The sequence below is a fragment of the Notothenia rossii genome, assembly GCF_949606895.1.
Source record: "Notothenia rossii genome assembly, chromosome: 8".
Taxonomy (NCBI): domain Eukaryota; kingdom Metazoa; phylum Chordata; class Actinopteri; order Perciformes; family Nototheniidae; genus Notothenia; species Notothenia rossii.
In genome coordinates, this window is record NC_136906.1 from 47,434,427 (window position 1) to 47,452,898 (window position 18,472).

Sequence of the window (18,472 nt, forward strand, 5' to 3'; positions counted from 1 at the left end):
AAAGTCATTGATGACCTGATCATAGGAGATCTGGCTGCCAATCTGGTGGTTTATGCTGATTATTGCCATTCCACTCAGGCGATCCTGGGCCATGGAGGACCTCAAGTATGTTTTTATCAGTTTGAGCTTCGAGAAGCATCTCTCTGCGGACGCCACTGTCACTGGAAGGGTACAGGCTATTCTCAGCGCTATCCAAAGATTTGGATAGATCTCACACAGCTCGTTTTCATTTAAGAAGGTGAGCATCTCCAATGTGGTCATATCTTCTTTGGGAAGCTCTGGAAGGCTTTGCATCTCCATGGCTAGCTCTCTCCAGTCAACGTCTGCCTCTTCGCCACAGGTCAATGTTTTTCCCAGCAGGGCACATTGGTCTGTAAGTGACTCATCATCCAGATTATGGAAGTTGTGAAGCACTCCAAACTTGTCTCTTACTTCCCCCAGGGACTTGAATCTGTCCTCCAAAGACTGGATGCCACAGTCCACCACAACATTAAAGAATCCTGTTTCCAGTCTCGTCATGGCATCAGCCACTGCCTCGTCAGCTGCCTCGTAGGCAAAATGCCTCTTTTTGCTCCGCAGCCTCTTTTCTTTCAGCACTGCCTCAACATTCATATTTCCACAGAGCTCTTTTGCTGTGGCCTGAGCATCTGTGAACCCAGTGGCCCTGTAGGTTACCAGCGATGCTTTGGTTTTGTCTAAGAGACTGACCGCAACATCCAGCTGCATGTTGACAGACTGAAGGAGCTTGCTAACTGTATTGATCTTTGACAGAATATCATACCAGACAACAGTGCAGATTTGGAATCTAAATGATCCAATTTCTTCTGCCAGGGATTGGGCCTCAATTCTGACCATGAGATCATTTGCGTTTTCCCTCACCTCTAGCAAAGCCTCCCTGACCTTATTCGTTTGGTAGCGCAACGGCTCGATGCTATTCACTCTGCTCTCCCACCGCGTCTCACTCCAGGACTTGAGAGTGATGTACACATGTTTTTTTAGGATGGTCCACCTCTGGGGAGAACCTGAAAACAAGGTGTACAGCTTCTGAACATTACCAAAGAAGCAAGTAGCATCTATTGATCCTTTGGCTGAATCCGCCACCATCAAATTCAGTGTGTGGGCTGCACAAGGAACATACAGAGCTCGAGGATTCTTCTCCAACAGCCTGGCCTGCACCCCTTTATTTCTGCCCTTCATGTTTGTACCATTGTCATAGGATTGTCCTCTGCAGTCCTCAAAGGGGATCTTCAGCTCCTCCAGCCTGTTCAAAATGAGTGTAGACAAACCAAGCCCTGTGGATGCAGGGGCTATGATGAACCCCAGAAAGTGCTCCCTGATCTCAGTCCTTTTCTTCACACTCACTGTTCGAATCACAACAGTTATCTGCTCCTGGTGGCTGACGTCTGGGGTGCAATCCAAAATGATGGCAAAATACTTGGACTCTTTGATTTCAGCCACCATTGCTGCAAGTATTGTGTCACTGATACAGGACATGAGTTCATTTTGGATTGTTTTACCCAAGTATGTAGTGTAATTTCCTCCACTGTCAATGCGTCTGATGTGTTCTTTCAGAACAGAGTCAAACTTGGCAATTAGCTCAACTTCTTTGAGGAAATTCCCGTTGTTGTGGTTATGCAGGGTGTCAACAGTCCCTCTAAGTCCCAGGTTCCTCTCTGCTAGAGATTGGATGATGGAAACCAACCGAATGAGCACCTCTCTCCACCTCTTCTTCTCTGCCTCCAGGAGGTACAACTCTGTTTTGTCTATTGTCTTCCCTTTTCTAAGACGGAGCTCTAGTTCCTTCCAAGTCAACACACTTTTCACATGATCTGGGCTGTTGTCGTCTAGCTTCAGTAATGCGCCAATATTCACCCAGTCCTGTTGTCCCTCTGTTATGAGCTTTAATGATTTCTTGGAAAACAACTTGCAGCAAAAGCAGTAGACTGAATCATTGTTCTTGGAGTATATTAACCAGCTTCGCTTAACTTTCTCACCATTTACAAGTGTTCTAAACATGTAATGATAATGAAAGCTTCTGTTGTTTGGTGTTTTCGGGAATACAAAATCTCTGTCCACCTGTACTGGCCCCCTAATCACCAGATCTGTACGTACGTGATCGTTAAGTACTGATGGCCACCCAGTTGGATCCATTGGTGAACCAGAGAGAAAAGGAGTAGAAGTTACAGAGGTAGGTGTAGTAGGCGTAATGGTACTGCTCTCAACTTCAATGGGTACAGAAATACCTATAGGGAAATTAATTTTAAAAAATAAGTTTTTGTTACTTGACATGTTTACAAGTTGATGTTCCTGGCAATGAACAACACAGTTGAATGATTGAACACAATAGTAATAATAATATTCATAATAATAATAATAATAATAATAATAATAATAATAATAATAATACCATGATTGATTGGACATATAGTGCTTTGCTTTTCTTGACAAACAAAGTTAAGGTCTCTTTGATGTAGGCCTAAACTTACCAGCATTGTCAGAGGTGGTTTCTTCAGTGATGGAAGTTGATGGAACTGCTATGGAATAAAGAAGTATATCATTGTTTAATATATGACTATAGGACTGTCTCTAGATCAGCTGTCTTTTCACCACTATGGCGCTGCTTTTGAGATAGCTCCAAAGTGCTGATCCAGAATCAGTCCTTAAAAACAGGTATCATCAAACTCCTGCCCCATGCATGACAGATATTTATTATAAGCAATGAACAGCGAGCTTGCTCAATAGAACTTCGACAAATGGCAATTGTAGCTAGCTCTATGGGCTTAATCTATACACTTAACACATCATTTACCAGCATTGTCTGAGGCGGTTTCTTGGATGACATCGGAGTCACTGGTGCCAACAGCTGACCTTGTGGTTTCACATTCACCAACAGCAGCGGTGGAGGTTGATTGACCTGCTATGGAATAAAGAAATATATGATTCGTAATGTAATGACTTAATATTCCAAATTCAGAAAGCTCTCACTTTGGGCCCATTTGAACTCACCAACAGTGTCCTCAGTGGACGTTGTGGTGTGTGCTGGCACCTGCTGTGGGCTTCCAAAGTACTTCAGAAGTGCTCCTGAGGAGAGTATGTTACAGAGTTAAGCTTTATGGAAACAGACTTGAAATGGAACATCAAATGGAACATACTAGCTTTATATAGCTAATTCAATATTCAGCCAATGAATACTTGCATTTACATGAACTTAGAACCCACACAATGATGTTTGGATAGTTCGATAGATAGATAGATAGATAGATAGATAGATAGATAGATAGATAGTACTTTATTAATCCCAGGGGAAATTGGTTTACTTGGTCAAAATATGAAACAAGCACATATACCTAGCTAACATTAGCTACGAGTGTGACTTGCTGCCTGAGCTAAATTTTTCTAAAGTAAATTAATCAGTAACGTTAATAGCATCGCATTATTCTACAGAAAGGCTGAGATAATAATGATAACTTGGCTAGTTAGCTAGCTGTAACATTAGCTAGAAAGTAAGTAGTAGTAGTAAGTAAGTTAGAATACTCCCAAATCCAAGTTATCCAACTATTGTTAGTGGGACACAGGACAGGAGACAGAGCCATAATATGAAGTTACATACCTTTATTGTCTTGCCTTTTTTCTTCATTAAGTTTTCTATTTTTTCGTTTTTGATCACCAGAGGCGTATGTCCTTTTTTTGCCAGACATCATGCAAACTGAAGGCACCACAGTTGAGCGCTCAGCTTTGCCTGCCTGCTCGCTCAAGTTGTCACAGCGTTACAAATGTGCCACAAAACCAACCAATCGGAGAACTCGAGAAGGTCAATTCTGATTGGCTGGTCGTCTCCAATCATATCTTCTATCTGAGATAGATGAGAGTAACACCTACGCCACGACGATTGTTTTTGTACTCCAAATATTAAGCAAAATATGTCACATTATATAATGACTGTTACAGAGTCATCATTTTGAGAAAAAGGCCTTCAAAGTTTCCTCTTCTCTGGATCGATCTGATTGATTATTAGCAGAGCAAATTATCAAAATAGTACGGAGGGAAGATATTTTCGTTTGGATTATTGGTCTGGGGGAAGCCCGCGAGTGTGTGTGTGTGTGTGTGTGTGTGTGTGTGTGTGTGTGTGTGTGTGTGTGTTTTTGTATTTTTGCATTTGTGTGTATTGTGGGAAAACACTCGAGAAACACCGGCTGTTGTTATGCCTGCTGTGACGTCAAGTTACTCCGTTCTCCGCTTTTAATTATGCCGTTACAAGCTTCAAAGTTGTATTTATCATCTGAATTTGCCAAAACAAGTTTAATATTCTGAAAGCCAATACTTTGTTTATTTGAAATCAGATGAAAACAAACTGTAACGGACCCTGCCGTGTTATCTATGATTACTATACACCTTACATTCATAATTTCAGCGGAGGGAGGGGAAGCGGCGCTGCGGAACAGCAGAGTGGCGAGTGAGAGCTGTCATCCTCCCTTTACAAGCTTCAAATGCCTGTAGCTAATGAGATTGAATCAGTGTTCGAATTACCCATTTGCTTTCGGGGGAGCCCTATTTATTTATTTTATTGCTAATCATATAGGCAGACCTGAAAGATCTATATGTTTCCTGCATTAGGTCAACATTGATCGCCAATAGCTTGTTTGGTAGGACATCTTTTTTTCTCCTCTCCGAAATCTCGATCGCTTTTTCGTTTGCCTGGCCCTTATGGTGATTATAAATCTTTTTCCGCAGGTTATTCTTTTAATCACTGCTGACTTTTCCCTGAATCCTTTCTTGTGAAAGGTGCACTCCGGTGGATTTTTCTGCGAGCGGCAGAGAGATCAATATACGAGTGAGTGGAATGAAAAGCCATGGATAGCTTTCATTCCACTCACTCCATCTTTTCTGTGTCCAGTTAAAAGGCAGGTCATGGGCATCGTCAGGTTTGCTAGTGCAGGTGGCGCCGGCGGCTGTGGCCGTTGTTGAAGCCTCTTCAGGCTCCGCATCGGCAAGCCTCTCCCTCGGTGTGGAGCTGTCAAACGCGACCCTAACGCCGCTTACAGCCGGCTAGCTAAAAGTTGTTCCGTTCACGTTGTCATTTTTAGAATCCTTCGCTTCTTTGCTTGTGAATCCAAAAGCTGCGAGGCTTGGCTGATTTCGTTTCGCCATATTTTTTATGAACATTTCAAATACGCCGCCGGCATCGCCGCCGTAACCATAGCAACGTAAGTAGCGTAAAGAATGCAGCGCCGCCACGTACAGATGGCAACACCCAGAAATATTCACAAATATAAAACAAATATTCAGAAACTGTAATGAACAATGACTATTATTTATTTCAAGAACTTTTATTTACAGAAACTCAACATTTCTAATCTGTGTGACACAAATATGCAGCTCCCCCTATTTATCTCAAAGTCGGCCTTCAGGGGAGCTCCCTCCCTCTTCGGGGGAGCCAAGCTCCCCCTTGGCTCCCCCCCATTTCGAACACTGGATTGAATATAACAATCAAAAATAACAAAATATACACAGCTAGATCAGATCGCGTTTTAGAAGCGACTTTAGAGTAGAGCAACGGTGTACTGAGATAAAAAAAAAAAATTAAAAAAAATTAAAAAATTTTTTTTGCTAGGGGGCCCCTCAGTGGCTGCGGGGCCCTAAGCGGCCGCTTATGTCGCTTAATGGGTTGGGCCGGCCCTGACCTGGTGCCTCAAGGATTTCGAGAGCCAGTTCTCTCCTCTCCTGTGTCATGTATTTCTTTGAACACTCGAAATTCACATTCGGGATCAGAGGGAAGGATTCCATGACTGCCTTTGCCATCTAAACAAACAACACTTATGTTATGGAGGGTTTTTCTTCTTTATTGTATAGTAATACAGATACAGACAAAAACATGAGACACATTATAGAAAACATCCACCCTTGACTAGAATGCCTCCCAAAACCTTTGATTATTGATATAGACCGGTCCTATTATTGGAATTTTGAGATATTCAGAAGCAAAGTTTTGTCAATTAAACTTTCTGTGTTCAAGTGAATACTAATTTAAGTTCAACAATGTTGTGTCATAATCCAATTGTTGTCAGTTGTGAAAAATACAATAAACAACAACATGATATCGGCATTATACTATATATTGTCCATTGGCCAACCTGCCTGCTAAATATTATGGGGATCAGCATCGGCCTTTAAAAAACCTTTATCGGTCAACCACTACTTTTGACAGCTTTTTTAAATCCGTCCTTGCATTAAACTGTCTTTCACATTAAAAACTCTGCTTGTTAACTGGATGAAAACAGAATCTCTTCAACTCACCTTCACAACAACGACACCACAGCTACATCCATCCTTTTGAAGTGGGTGACCCATAACGCCTCCCTTCCACTTAACATCCACCCAGTCTGTTATGCTGTGGCGTGTCCTCCTCATCCTGAAGTACTCCCTGAGAAAGGATAATGTCAACACACTTTACATTTCTAATTATGTGGCTCCTAAAGATAATGTAACAGAAATTCATACTGTTTGTATTCACCATATGACCATTTATTTGTATAAGGGGCAGCCACAGGTCAGCTATAGATATCACTGTCTGAACAAAGACTGTATCAGACTGTTTAAAATGCTTTCAATGCTGTCTGTGAGTATGAATGTAACTAAATGTGACACATTTTTTACGTTTAAATATAGTTTTTCCTTGAATTTTCTAATATCTATTGAATTTTGATTTACTGTATTCTTTTGGCAGCATGTTCGGAGTCATCAAGCTCTTCGATGCTTTGAGCTGGATCCACCAGGAATACGGTGCTGGTTTTGGCATGAATGTACTGTGAAAAAGTAAAAGCACTTTTCATCAAAAAAGATTTTTGGTTTCACCATGTAAGTCTTGTGCTTTAACAGAAATAATACAATAACAAAAATAATTACAAACCAGCAACTTCCAGTGGTTGTTGTTGACAAGTACAAAGGACAGGACAGCTTCATAGTTGTCAAATTTTACCTATAATGCCATCAAATAAAGGATTAAAACAAACTTGAAGGCTAAGGTAAAAATAACAACAACATTAGTCTGACAATTTTGTTCTTGTGCCATTCATTTGTCGTGCTTAAAACAAGTGTTGGTATGGAAATTCAAAAGTAAGTAGATTTATCAGGTGATTTAACTAATGACTATAGTTTCAGAGAGGATACAGTAAAATAATCTCAGTTAATTTCCTATTTAAGATCTCAGCCAATGCTTCACTCCATGTACCTAATGGGTGAGTGTGAGCCCACAAATCAAATCCACACCTACTTCCCCCTAAAGTATCACCATGCACAAACACAACACACCACACACATAAACATACACAGACCACACACATTACCTTTGGTAAACTGTGAGATGTTAGCTGAGTTCTGTCCCCGAACAAAATGACACCTGCTGTGTAGTGATTTAGCAAGTACATTTTGTTCACAACGCCGAATTTGTCGGCAGCAACATGAAACACGCCTTCAATTACCTGGCAAAAAAAATCATAACAATTTGCCAATTAATGCATATTCCCAGTTATACTGAACTTTCATTCCCTGCAACTTTGAGAATCTTGTGACTGACAAAAGTATCTAGACATTTTTTTCAGATACTTTTTGGGCAGAAATCGTTAAATGCTAGATAAAGAAAATGACACAGTGTAGAGTGAAACTTCAGACACTTGAAACATGTAGTAACGTACCTCCCCTGTCAACCACTGGTGGGGTCGAAGTGAGCATAGCTCACAGTGGCGGATAAGTAAGATGCGTCCTTTCATCTGTGAGGGGAGCACTGCCACGACCACCTCGGTGTCCTTTTTTTTCCACAGCCAGGTCAACTAAGTCAAGATTGAGGGGAAATAGATGCATTCTGTTTAATATGGACACTTGAGGAATCTTTTAACCCTCCGGTATCACTCTGGACATTTTTGTCCCGAATGACTAATTAGGGTAGTGCATTTGAATGATACCAGAGGGTTAAAAATCTTGAATGTTTGGGTGGAGGCCTTGTTTTTGTATATGCACCATCAAAGCTACATACACAAAATATAATTAAACTGTCCATGTGTATGCATTTAACTTCAGTCCCTTTTAGAGTTTTCACTAAATGACATTAAACAGGCTGCTCAGGAACAGAAACTGTAATTGCAGTTTAAAGTCTGATTTAGAAATCTAGTTTCTGTTATAAGTTTGTATGCTGTATTTACATTTTTCATCTTCATATTCTCCCCCTACAACATGCACCTAATCATGTTGGGTTATAATACTTCATGTCCTTTGTCCTTCACCTCACTCACCAATTTAGTCCATGCTTTACTTTCTGACAATATTTACTTATTCCATTGTTACAATTAAAATGCTGGAGAACAATTTACACACTCTGAACATAGTAAGTCTTAGAGAAACTCACATTTCCCTGTGCATATTTTTCCTGTTGGTCCACTTTTCTTTTCTTCACCTTTGTGGCAGGTGGGCTCTTGGGGTTGGGTAGTGTTTTTGGTGGATTGAAGTACTTGGACTTGGGCTTGGTGTGACCAGCAGAACTTTCCCGCTTGTTCCACTGTTCCTCGTGGTCATCATCTGGCCTGCTAGGATGTCCAAAGTTTTTGTCCAGAATATGCATTGGCAGATTGTGTTGCTCAATGTGCTCTATATATCTTCCTTGTATTGAGGCATACATTTTGGAGACAAACTCAGCTGGTCTCAGGTACTTTTTTTTTAAAAGGATGGAGTGTTTGACCAACCCAAACCAGAGCTCAACATGGCAGTTGGTATCCCTGGTTTTATGACTTCCATCTTTTTTAGAGGTACCTTTTCTATGTCGCGACAGATCCCCAAGCAACAAACCACTCCACAATGGGAAGATCCCCATGTAGTTTTTTAACAGTGCATCAATGGCACCAGGACAGAGGTAGTGGTTTTTTACATGAACAGCATCGTCAGAGAGAATGTCACACTCTGCTTGGTCCCGTCTGATTTGAAAAGCTTGTGTAAAAGGGGACTTTCCAATAATGTTATGAGCATTTTTTTCCATTTTGCTTTCCTCCTCTCCCATTACATGTCCACTTTCCTTCAGTTTCACGTCCCGAGTTTGCAAAATGCACTTGTCGAGGTACATTTTGCTCTGTTTCACCAAATTAGTGTACTCCTCTGCATCAAAAAGCACACACATATGATAAAAAACATCAAAGGCTTCCTGCATACTTGTGCAGTTCAGGATGTACGCGAAACAGAATGTTGCATATTCCTGTGTGCCTCTGTCTACAGTTTTTTTTCCAAATGCTTGTGACACAGCCTTCATGATATGAGCAGAGCACAGATGCAGCACAGTGAAGTTAGGAATCAGTTCAGTTTGTCCAGACACTATCTCAAATGCTCTGTCAAGGTACACTGACATATTTTCCCTGTTAAAAGACAGAAGCACACTGTTTATCAGAGCCCAACTATAATCTGTCTCAACCTGTGCTATCTTTCTTTTTGTTGTGTAAGACAACTTTCTCTTAAATTCCATGAGCCAATGGGAAATAGATGGAATGGAATGGCTATTGGTGATCAGTTCTGTGACAGGCAAGGGAGGCTTATCCTTACCCATTCCGGGCAAAACCAAAGCATAATACAAGACCCGCTTATTTTGATCAGGAATTTTCTGTATCACGCTGCCTGTGGCATCAAGGTAGAGGGCCGTAGGTGTTGGCTTTTTCAAGTGCTCAGTCAATATCTTTATTCCAGCATCTGTGTATAAATGCACAGCAAACGGATCAATTTGTAGGTGCTGAAGATAGCCTTTTGATGATGCATGACTGCTGCTCTCTTTGATTATTTTTGAGTCAACATGAGTTCAAGCATCATGTCATCGTGGAGCCTTGCACTTTTCTTCACTTCAGAGGATATTTTCTTTAATACGTCTTTGGTGAGGCTTCTGCTTATGTTACCAGCCATTATTTCCTCTACTGGTGTCTGTCTCAACATAGTGTAATAATAATTGCTGACACCACTGGTTAAGGCTTTGGAAATTGTTCCTCTTCTCGTGTATTTTGCTGGTCTAAATCGCCTTTGATTTTTATGGTGTATAACTTCACCAATGCGCATGACTTTAAAAAAATATTTTTTTATCCGTTGATTTTGGCCTGTTCTTTTTTGAGAAACTGTAGACAGCGTTGCATCCATTAAATGTGCATTTTGCAGAGGCACAGAAAAATGGCGAATTCTTTTTACGGCTATCATTTGTCTTAACATGCTGGTATTTGAAAGCAAGTGTGCAGCATGGATTATTTTTCAAAAATTCCTGATAAAATGTATCAGTCCAGGGGGGACGGAGTTTTTTTTTGCAATGTTTAGGTTTAATTTTGTTCCATTGTTTTCTTGTCATGGCAATTTTGAACTTTTTTTGGCCCTGCTTTGCACTTTCTGTTCATTTTTGTTGTCATTTTGGCGGCTGTCTCTGTACTTTGTTGGTCTGACTCTTCTGTGTCTATCTCAGACTGTGGCTGTGCGTTACTTATTTCCCTGTCATCCTGACTTGTGTCCTTGTCTTTCTCACCTGTAGGTGCGCTGTAAGACTGTTTTTCTTCATTGTTCTTATCTTCATCTTTCCCCACAGGCTCTGTCCCTGTTTTTCGTTTGTTTCTTTTTCTTTTTTTATCCTTTTCTGGCCCTTTCTTGTCCTTGCCTGTTTTTCCCTTTCTGTTCATTGTTGTTGTCATTTTGGTGGCTGTCTCTGTACTTTGTTGGTCTGACTCTTCTGTGTCTATCTCAGACTGTGGCTGTGCGTTACTTATTTCCCTGTCATCCTGACTTGTGTCCTCGTCTTTCTCACCTGTAGGTGCGCTGTAAGACTGTTTTTCTTCATCGTTCTTATCTTCATCTTTCCCCACAGGCTCTGTCCCTGTTTTTCGTTTGTTTCTTTTTCTTTTTTTATCCTTTTCTGGCCCTTTCTTGTCCTTGCCTGTTTGTCCCTTTCTGTTCATTGTTGTTGTCGTTTTGGTGTCTGTCTCTGTACTTTGTTGGTCTGACTCTTCTGTGTCTATCTCAGACTGTGGCTGTGCGTTACTTATTTCCCTTTCATCCTGACTTGTGTCCTCGTCTTCCTCACCCGTAGGTGCGCTGTAAGACTGTTTCTTGATACTGTGCTGTCCATCTCTCCCTCTTTCACTGACATATTTTCCTAAATACAAACATTACAAAAGTAAAAAATCTCATTTAACTACTGTATCTCTTATTGCAAGACTACAATGCAACTTTAAGCAATCTGCCATCCTTGGGTCAATTACAGTAAATTATGTTAACATCCTACTGTGATGGCTGTAGTATTTAATTAAATAAGAACATTAACCCTTATGCCTCCCTAATGAAATGTATTATCCAGGCTACTGTTTAATTTTGCGAGCATTCTGATTGTGTTAAGAATATGACACGGCATTTGGTAAAGATGTTAGTGTTTTGGAAACATGTTCTTAATAATGTGTAATCAAAATAGTGACTTTCAAATCCCTAGCGAAAAAAATAAAAGTGAATGAACATTTGATAATTATGATCAGCACTGAATTGGGTTAAAAAATGTAAGTAATTGAAAGTGGAACAACATTATTAACATAGCCTATAATATCTTTATTACAGTATTTTTAGATGCAGACATTTTTGTCGTTAGTGTTTTCAGAGTAATGTTTTTAAAAAGGGATTCACAAGGGTTAAGCTTCAACTTAAAAGCCTCTGGGGCAGAGTCCTGCATGGGTCCAGTTTTGCAAATCTGCAACCACCCGAACCCTCGCAGCTCAGTAGCAACTGCGAACCGACCCGTTACACGCAATTATCTTCAAGTCAAATCTGGACCCGACCTGTTGATATAAGACCCACGACCCGACCCGTTGTGAATTTTTGGGGGGGCTAGTGGAGTACTTCGTGACCACAGAGCGTGAACGTTGTGATCAGCTGTTTTAGCGCAGTTCTCCAGTGAGTCTCCCTCCGCAGCCGGTTGGCGTAGTTTTTGGCACAATTCCGTTGTACAGACCGACGTTAACATTAGCCCCGTCTGTGCACACGGAGACCGACTCTGTCGTCCGGTGATCGAACCGCCTTCTGGAAAAGCTTCACAAGTACCACGGTACGCAAATGCACTTTGTGACACAAGTGACGGTACGCAATTCAGATTGTTTCCGCGCATGCGTACCTGCGTACCAGTTATGTGCACCCCTGGATATGGGCCTACGTGTATGTTTTGCCCGTTACCAGACCCGGCGTCATGGGCGAGCCCCATGGGGCCGGGCCCGCCCATCCAGGATTTGGGCCCGCCCATCCAGGATTTGGGCCCGCAGTTTTAATCAGGGCTGAATACAACATTGTAATTGTTTTATTATTATGTTTATGGTTGTTATTTGTAGGGCTCTGTCCTAATATTTATTTTTGTTTTAAACTATGTTGAAAGATTAGTTTAATATCATTTTTTTATTTTGCTATGAAATTCTCAATGAAATTCTGAATGAAAGGCTGCGCGCGAGACTGGTTTTTCGCTGGGTTGAGTCATGTGGGTGTTTGAGTGAGATGCGGCACAGCAGCCTGACAGTATACTCTTGCTAGGTTAGTTTGTCTATTATCATTTATATTTATCTGCAACAATGGATATCAGGAAGTGGTTCATGAAAGGAATATGGCAACTCAGAGAAATTGACTCTCAAGCCGGCTCTCTCACAAACTCCGGTTCTGTGCGCAAACAGACCGCTGCACACGCTATCTGCCCCTCGCTCAATCTCTCTCTCTCTCTCTCTCTCCCCCTTTCTCTTTATCGCTCAACCTCACTCCACCCTGTGTACGCTCCTCAAGTTTGCCTGCGTGCTTGCCCAAGTCCCCACCCCCGTTGACAATTCAGATTTCCCGGGAAATGTAAGTTTCGGGGTGGCCCGCCCTGGCAAATCAAATGCCCGCCCAGAGACGTATGTCTGCCGCCGGGTCTGCCCGTTACACAACTATTTTGCGGGTTATCCGCCGGGTATCCGAGGCGGGACTCTGCTCTGGGGCTCATCAAAATTATTTTTTAACAGTACCTGCTTGAAGCACCTCAGTCCGGACTCCACGTCGGTCTTCACCCCAGATGACCCTCAACCACTTAAGATGCTCTTTCTTATTACCTTTAAACACTGTAAGTGTAACTGAGGACCACTGCTCAGTTGTAACATTAACTTCACTAAAACCATGAGAAATTAAAGACCTGGTGATGAAATCTCTACCTCCTGCTTGTTGCCACAGGTCTAAAGCTTTCTTTGTCTTGCCTTTTTTGAAGCGCACCATTTTTAGATCAAACAATGTGATCTGGTTTCTAAAATGTCTTCTTCGTGTTCTTCTTCTTCTTCTTCTTCTTCTCTCGATGTTTGGCGTATTGCAAACAACTTTAAAGGTGCATACCGCCACCTGTACATGAGTGTGAATCATCATATCATGTCTTAACCATGGTCTTAACTCATGGACGTATCTATGATCTAATCAAAAAATCTATATAAATAAATCAACAAAAATGATATGATACATTATTTGTTCAACCTCACACTCAATGGCGTTGGCTAATTTTCTGTGAAGAACTTATATCAGAACACATTTAAAATGACCACCCACTGTACTACACATTTATATTACAAACAGGAGGTTCGGGGCTAACACGAATGTGGAAATTGTGTGTGTGTGTGTGTGTGTGTGTGTGTGTGTGTGTGTGTGTGTGTGTGTGTGTGTGTGTGTGTGTGTGTGTGTGTGTGTGTTTGTGTGTGTGTGTCTTATCACAACTGATCAAGATGGCCAAATTATGCTCTGCTCAGAGGGCCTTGCAAATGATTTTGGAAGAGAGAGAACCATTTGACGATGATGTAGAGGAAGGGGAAGGTGTATCAGAATGTGTGGGTCACATTTCTGAGAATTCTGAGTCCGACAGTGACTTTGAAGAACAGGATTAGATTGAGCATCAGCTAGTTACAAAAAAAAGACGAGCAACAGGACCAGCCGGTCAGCGGGCAAAACAACAACAGTGTTTCCCCTAGGATGGAGTCATAGCAGCGGTGCTAAGGCACGCGGGCCCAGCAAAATGTGAGCGCGGCGCGCGTGGACATTTTAAGTGTGTGCGCGTGCGAAGTGCTTCCCGCCATTATGTTTCTATTTGTCTGCCAGCACAAGAAAGACACATACATCATTAAAGGCTTCAAATGTATTCAGTATTGTATGAACATAATTGGTGGTTGGACATCACATCCTCTAGGGGGGTCCGGGGGTATGCCCCCCCGGGAAGATTTGTTTTTACATTTTAATATAAAATGCTTCAATCTGGTGCACTTTGAGCACACAATGACTAGAGACTAGATCTAACTCTAAACACCCATATGAAAAAGATCGTTTTACATTTTAATAATCAAATAATTGAACATACCAATAAACTACCATAGCCAATAACACATATGTAACTTATTTTATTTTTGTTGTTCATTTACATCACTTTCATCAGGCAATTTTTTAGTTTAATATCAGGTGTCAAAAGAGCATGGCACCTAGTAATGAATGTGCCAAATGTCTCCACTTCGTTCCACTGCCCCAGTGACTTGAATATCTTGGGTTCTGCCACCCTTCATGCAGATCTAGATCCCTCCGCTTCGCGTCGGGATCCTGATCAGCCTGTCGGGTGTTCTTTTCCCCATAATGACCGCGTCGCTGCACGTTATCCCTTACAAACTAACTAAGTTAGCTAGATGTAATTCATTCTTAACTGTAGGCTTTTATCAAAGTATTAATTTACTTAATCTAAATGTAACAACATTTTAAATTATAATAACTTACATTTATGGCGTTATGACCTTCTTCTTGAGGTGATTGTGTCCAAATAAAGTTATGTCTGCTTCAACTTGCTGTTGTCTGTCTTGTCAGGCAGTTTTCCTTCAGCTCTGAAAATGACAGCTTTCCCGCGTATCGGTGGCTCGAAGTTGCCGCGAGCGCTAGGGGGCAGCACTTATAATTATTTTAATAAAAAAAAAAAAAAAATTTTTTTTTTTTTCTATCTGCTTGGGGGCTTGCGCCCCCTAGCAGCGGCGCGCATATTTCAGCAGCGGCGCAGCGCCGCTGCTGAAAACATATAGGGGAAACACTGAACAAGTAGCACTTTAATTCATGAATCAAGGTTCAAGGTTTTTATTTGTCATACGAACATAGCTACAGTGTGGTTATGACGATGAACATCTTAGGTCAAAGGATCCTCCATTGAAGCAATAAGCTAATTTTTCCATCAAAATATTAATATAAAAATATTTAAAGTATTAAAATGCAATAAAAAGAGGTGTGCCCGATGCAGCCAGTGTAGTTCTTTGACCCAACATTGATTTTGAGTGATTAGGTCACATGACCTGGAAGGTCTTGAAGAAATAAGCTAATTTTTCCATCAAAATACTAATATAAAAATATTTAGACTATTAAAATGCAATAAAAAGAGGTGTGTCCTATGCAGCCAGTGTAGTTCTTTGACCCAGCACTGATTTTGAGTGAATCGGTCACATGACCTGGAAGGTATTGAAGAAATAAGCTCATTTTTCCATCAAAATATTAATAAAAAATATTTAGAGTGTTAAAATGCAATAAAAAGAGGTGTGTCCTATGCAGCCAGTGTAGTTCTTTGACCCAACATTGATTTTGAGTGATTAGGTCACATGACCTGGAAGGTATTGAAGAAATAAGGTAATTTTTCCATTAAAATATTAATATAAAATATTTAGAGTGTTAAAATGCAATAAAAAGAGGTGTGTCCTATGCAGCCAGTGTAGTTCTTTGACCCAACATTGATTTTCAGTGATTAGGTCACATGACCTGGAAGGTATTGAAGAAATAAGCTCATTTTCCCATCAAAATACTAATATAAAAATATTTAGACTATTAAAATGCAATAAAAAGAGGTGTGTCCTATGCAGCCAGTGTAGTTCTTTGACCCAGCACTGATTTTGAGTGAATCGGTCATATGACCTGGAAGGTATTGAAGAAATAAGCTAATTTTTGCATCAAAGTATTAATATCCAAATTATTTAAGTATTAAAATGCAATAAAAAGAGGTGTGTCCTATTCAGCCAGTGTAGTTCTTTGGCCCAGCATTGATTTTGAGTGATTAGGTCACATGACCTGGAAGGTATTGAAGAAATAAGCTCAATTTTGCATTCAAATATTAATATAAAAATATTTTAAGTATTAAAATGGAATAAAAAGAGGTGTGTCCTATTCAGCCAGTGTAGTTCTTTGACCCAACATTGATTTTGAGTGAATCGGTCACATGACCTGGAAGGTATTGAAGAAATAAGCAAATTTTTGCATCAAAATATTAATATACAAATTATTTAAGTATTTAAAATGCAATAAAAAGAGGTGTGTCCTATTCAGCCAGTGTAGTTCTTTGGCCCAGCATTGATTTTGAGTGATTAGGTCACATGACCTGGAAGGTATTGAAGAAATAAGCTCAATTTCGCATTAAAATATTAATATAAAAATATTTTAAGTATTAAAATGCAATAAAAAGAGGTGTGTCCTATTTAGCCAGTGTAGTTCTTTGACACAACATTGATTTTGAGTGGATCGGTCACATGACCAGGAAGGTATTGAAGAAATAAGCTAATTTGTCCATCAAAATATTAATATAAAATATTTAGAGTGTTAAAATGCAATAAAAAGAGGTGTGTCCTATGCAGCCAGTGTAGTTCTTTGACCCAACATTGATTTTCAGTGATTAGGTCACATGACCTGGAAGGTATTGAAGAAATAAGCTAATTTTTCCATCAAAATACTAATATAAAAATATTTAGACTATTAAAATGCAATAAAAAGAGGTGTGTCCTATGCAGCCAGTGTAGTTCTTTGACCCAGCACTGATTTTGAGTGAATCGGTCACATGACCTGGAAGGTATTGAAGAAATAAGGTAATTTTTTCCATTAAAATATTAATATAAAATATTTAGAGTGTTAAAATGCAATAAAAAGAGGTGTGTCCTATGCAGCCAGTGTAGTTCTTTGACCCAACATTGATTTTCAGTGATTAGGTCACATGACCTGGAAGGTATTGAAGAAATAAGCTCATTTTCCCATCAAAATACTAATATAAAAATATTTAGACTATTAAAATGCAATAAAAAGAGGTGTGTCCTATGCAGCCAGTGTAGTTCTTTGACCCAGCACTGATTTTGAGTGAATCGGTCACATGACCTGGAAGGTATTGAAGAAATAAGCTCATTTTTCCATCAAAATATTAATAAAAAATATTTAGAGTGTTAAAATGCAATAAAAAGAGGTGTGTCCTATGCGGCCAGTGTAGTTCTTTGACCCAACATTGATTTTGAGTGATTAGGTCACATGACCTGGAAGGTATTGAAGAAATAAGGTAATTTTTCCATTAAAATATTAATATAAAATATTTAGAGTGTTAAAATGCAATAAAAAGAGGTGTGTCCTATGCAACCAGTGTAGTTCTTTGACCCAACATTGATTTTGAGTGATTAGGTCACATGACCTGGAAGGTATTGAAGAAATAAGCTCATTTTCCCATCAAAATACTAATATAAAAATATTTAGACTATTAAAATGCAATAAAAAGAGGTGTGTCCTATGCAGCCAGTGTAGTTCTTTGACCCAGCACTGATTTTGAGTGAATCGGTCACATGACCTGGAAGGTATTGAAGAAATAAGCTAATTTTTCCATCAAAATATTAATAAAAAATATTTAGAGTGTTAAAATGCAATAAAAAGAGGTGTGTCCTATGCGGCCAGTGTAGTTCTTTGACCCAGCATTGATTTTGAGTGATTAGTTCACATGACCTGGAAGGTATTGAAGAAATAAGCTAATTTTTCCATAAAAATATTAATATAAAAATATTTAGACTATTAAAATGCAATAAAAAGAGGTGTGTCCTATGCAGCCAGTGTAGTTCTTTGCCCCAGCACTGATTTTGAGTGAATCGGTCACATGACCTGGAAGTTATTGAAGAAATAAGCAAATGTTTCCATCAAAAATATTAATAAAACCTATTTAAAGTATTAAAATGCAATAAAAAGAGGTTTGTTCAATAAATGTATGCACTAGGGTGAATTTGCTTCACATTCACACGATCGAGAAGCTGTCGATTTATTAAAAAGAACATTTTTCTTGTGTAATTGTAAATGTCATTTGTTGATGGTCCCTAAGTGAAAGCCTCGTTTCGCGGAGAAGATCTCCCCGTTAAACTGACGCTGCCGGCGGGTCCGGGAAACTGACGCTGCTGGCGGGTCCTCGAATGTCCGTCGAATATCCAACCTAAAACTAAATTCACCGCGGTGTCGGCTCTGTTCTGCACACATTAACGCTAACACATTGACAGTGGAAATAAGTTATATACAGGGTTCCCGCGGGGTCTTAAAAAGTCTTACATTTGATAATCTGAATTTAGGGCCTTAAAAAGGTGTTAAATATGACCAAAAAAAATAAGAAAGGTCTTAAATATGACCTAGAAGGTCT

At 39.9% G+C, this 18,472-nt stretch overlaps 3 protein-coding genes across 3 annotated transcripts in view; all 3 read right to left on the bottom strand.

Moving 5' to 3' along the window:
- LOC307016852 (zinc finger MYM-type protein 1-like) overlaps positions 1–3,031 on the bottom strand; it is a 3,234-nt gene extending 203 nt beyond the window's left edge. The window contains exons 1-4 of the mRNA XM_079646185.1: positions 3,007–3,031; positions 2,810–2,917; positions 2,487–2,534; positions 1–2,243 (exon numbers count right to left, since the gene is read on the bottom strand). The exon at positions 1–2,243 is cut by the window's left edge and continues 203 nt beyond it. Of these exons, the coding sequence (XP_079502311.1) occupies positions 1–2,151 (2,151 nt within the window). The 5' untranslated portion in view covers positions 2,152–2,243; positions 2,487–2,534; positions 2,810–2,917; positions 3,007–3,031. The remainder of the gene's footprint in view (positions 2,244–2,486; positions 2,535–2,809; positions 2,918–3,006) is intronic.
- Positions 1–10,367, bottom strand: part of LOC307016853 (uncharacterized protein) — a 13,785-nt gene extending 3,418 nt beyond the window's left edge. The window contains exons 1-6 of the mRNA XM_079646186.1: positions 8,399–10,367; positions 7,692–7,826; positions 7,344–7,478; positions 6,908–6,976; positions 6,709–6,803; positions 6,295–6,421 (exon numbers count right to left, since the gene is read on the bottom strand). Of these exons, the coding sequence (XP_079502312.1) occupies positions 6,295–6,421; positions 6,709–6,803; positions 6,908–6,976; positions 7,344–7,478; positions 7,692–7,826; positions 8,399–9,580 (1,743 nt within the window). The 5' untranslated portion in view covers positions 9,581–10,367. The remainder of the gene's footprint in view (positions 1–6,294; positions 6,422–6,708; positions 6,804–6,907; positions 6,977–7,343; positions 7,479–7,691; positions 7,827–8,398) is intronic.
- LOC307016855 (uncharacterized protein) lies at positions 10,329–13,664 on the bottom strand (the record flags this gene model as incomplete). Its single annotated transcript, XM_079646190.1, has 2 exons — positions 13,026–13,664; positions 10,329–11,152 (listed from the first exon to the last, which is right to left on the bottom strand). The coding sequence occupies exons 1-2, from the start codon at positions 13,411–13,413 to the stop codon at positions 10,329–10,331; spliced, it is 1,212 nt and encodes a 403-aa protein (XP_079502316.1). The 5' UTR covers positions 13,414–13,664.
- Between the last annotated feature and the right edge of the window lie 4,808 nt (positions 13,665–18,472).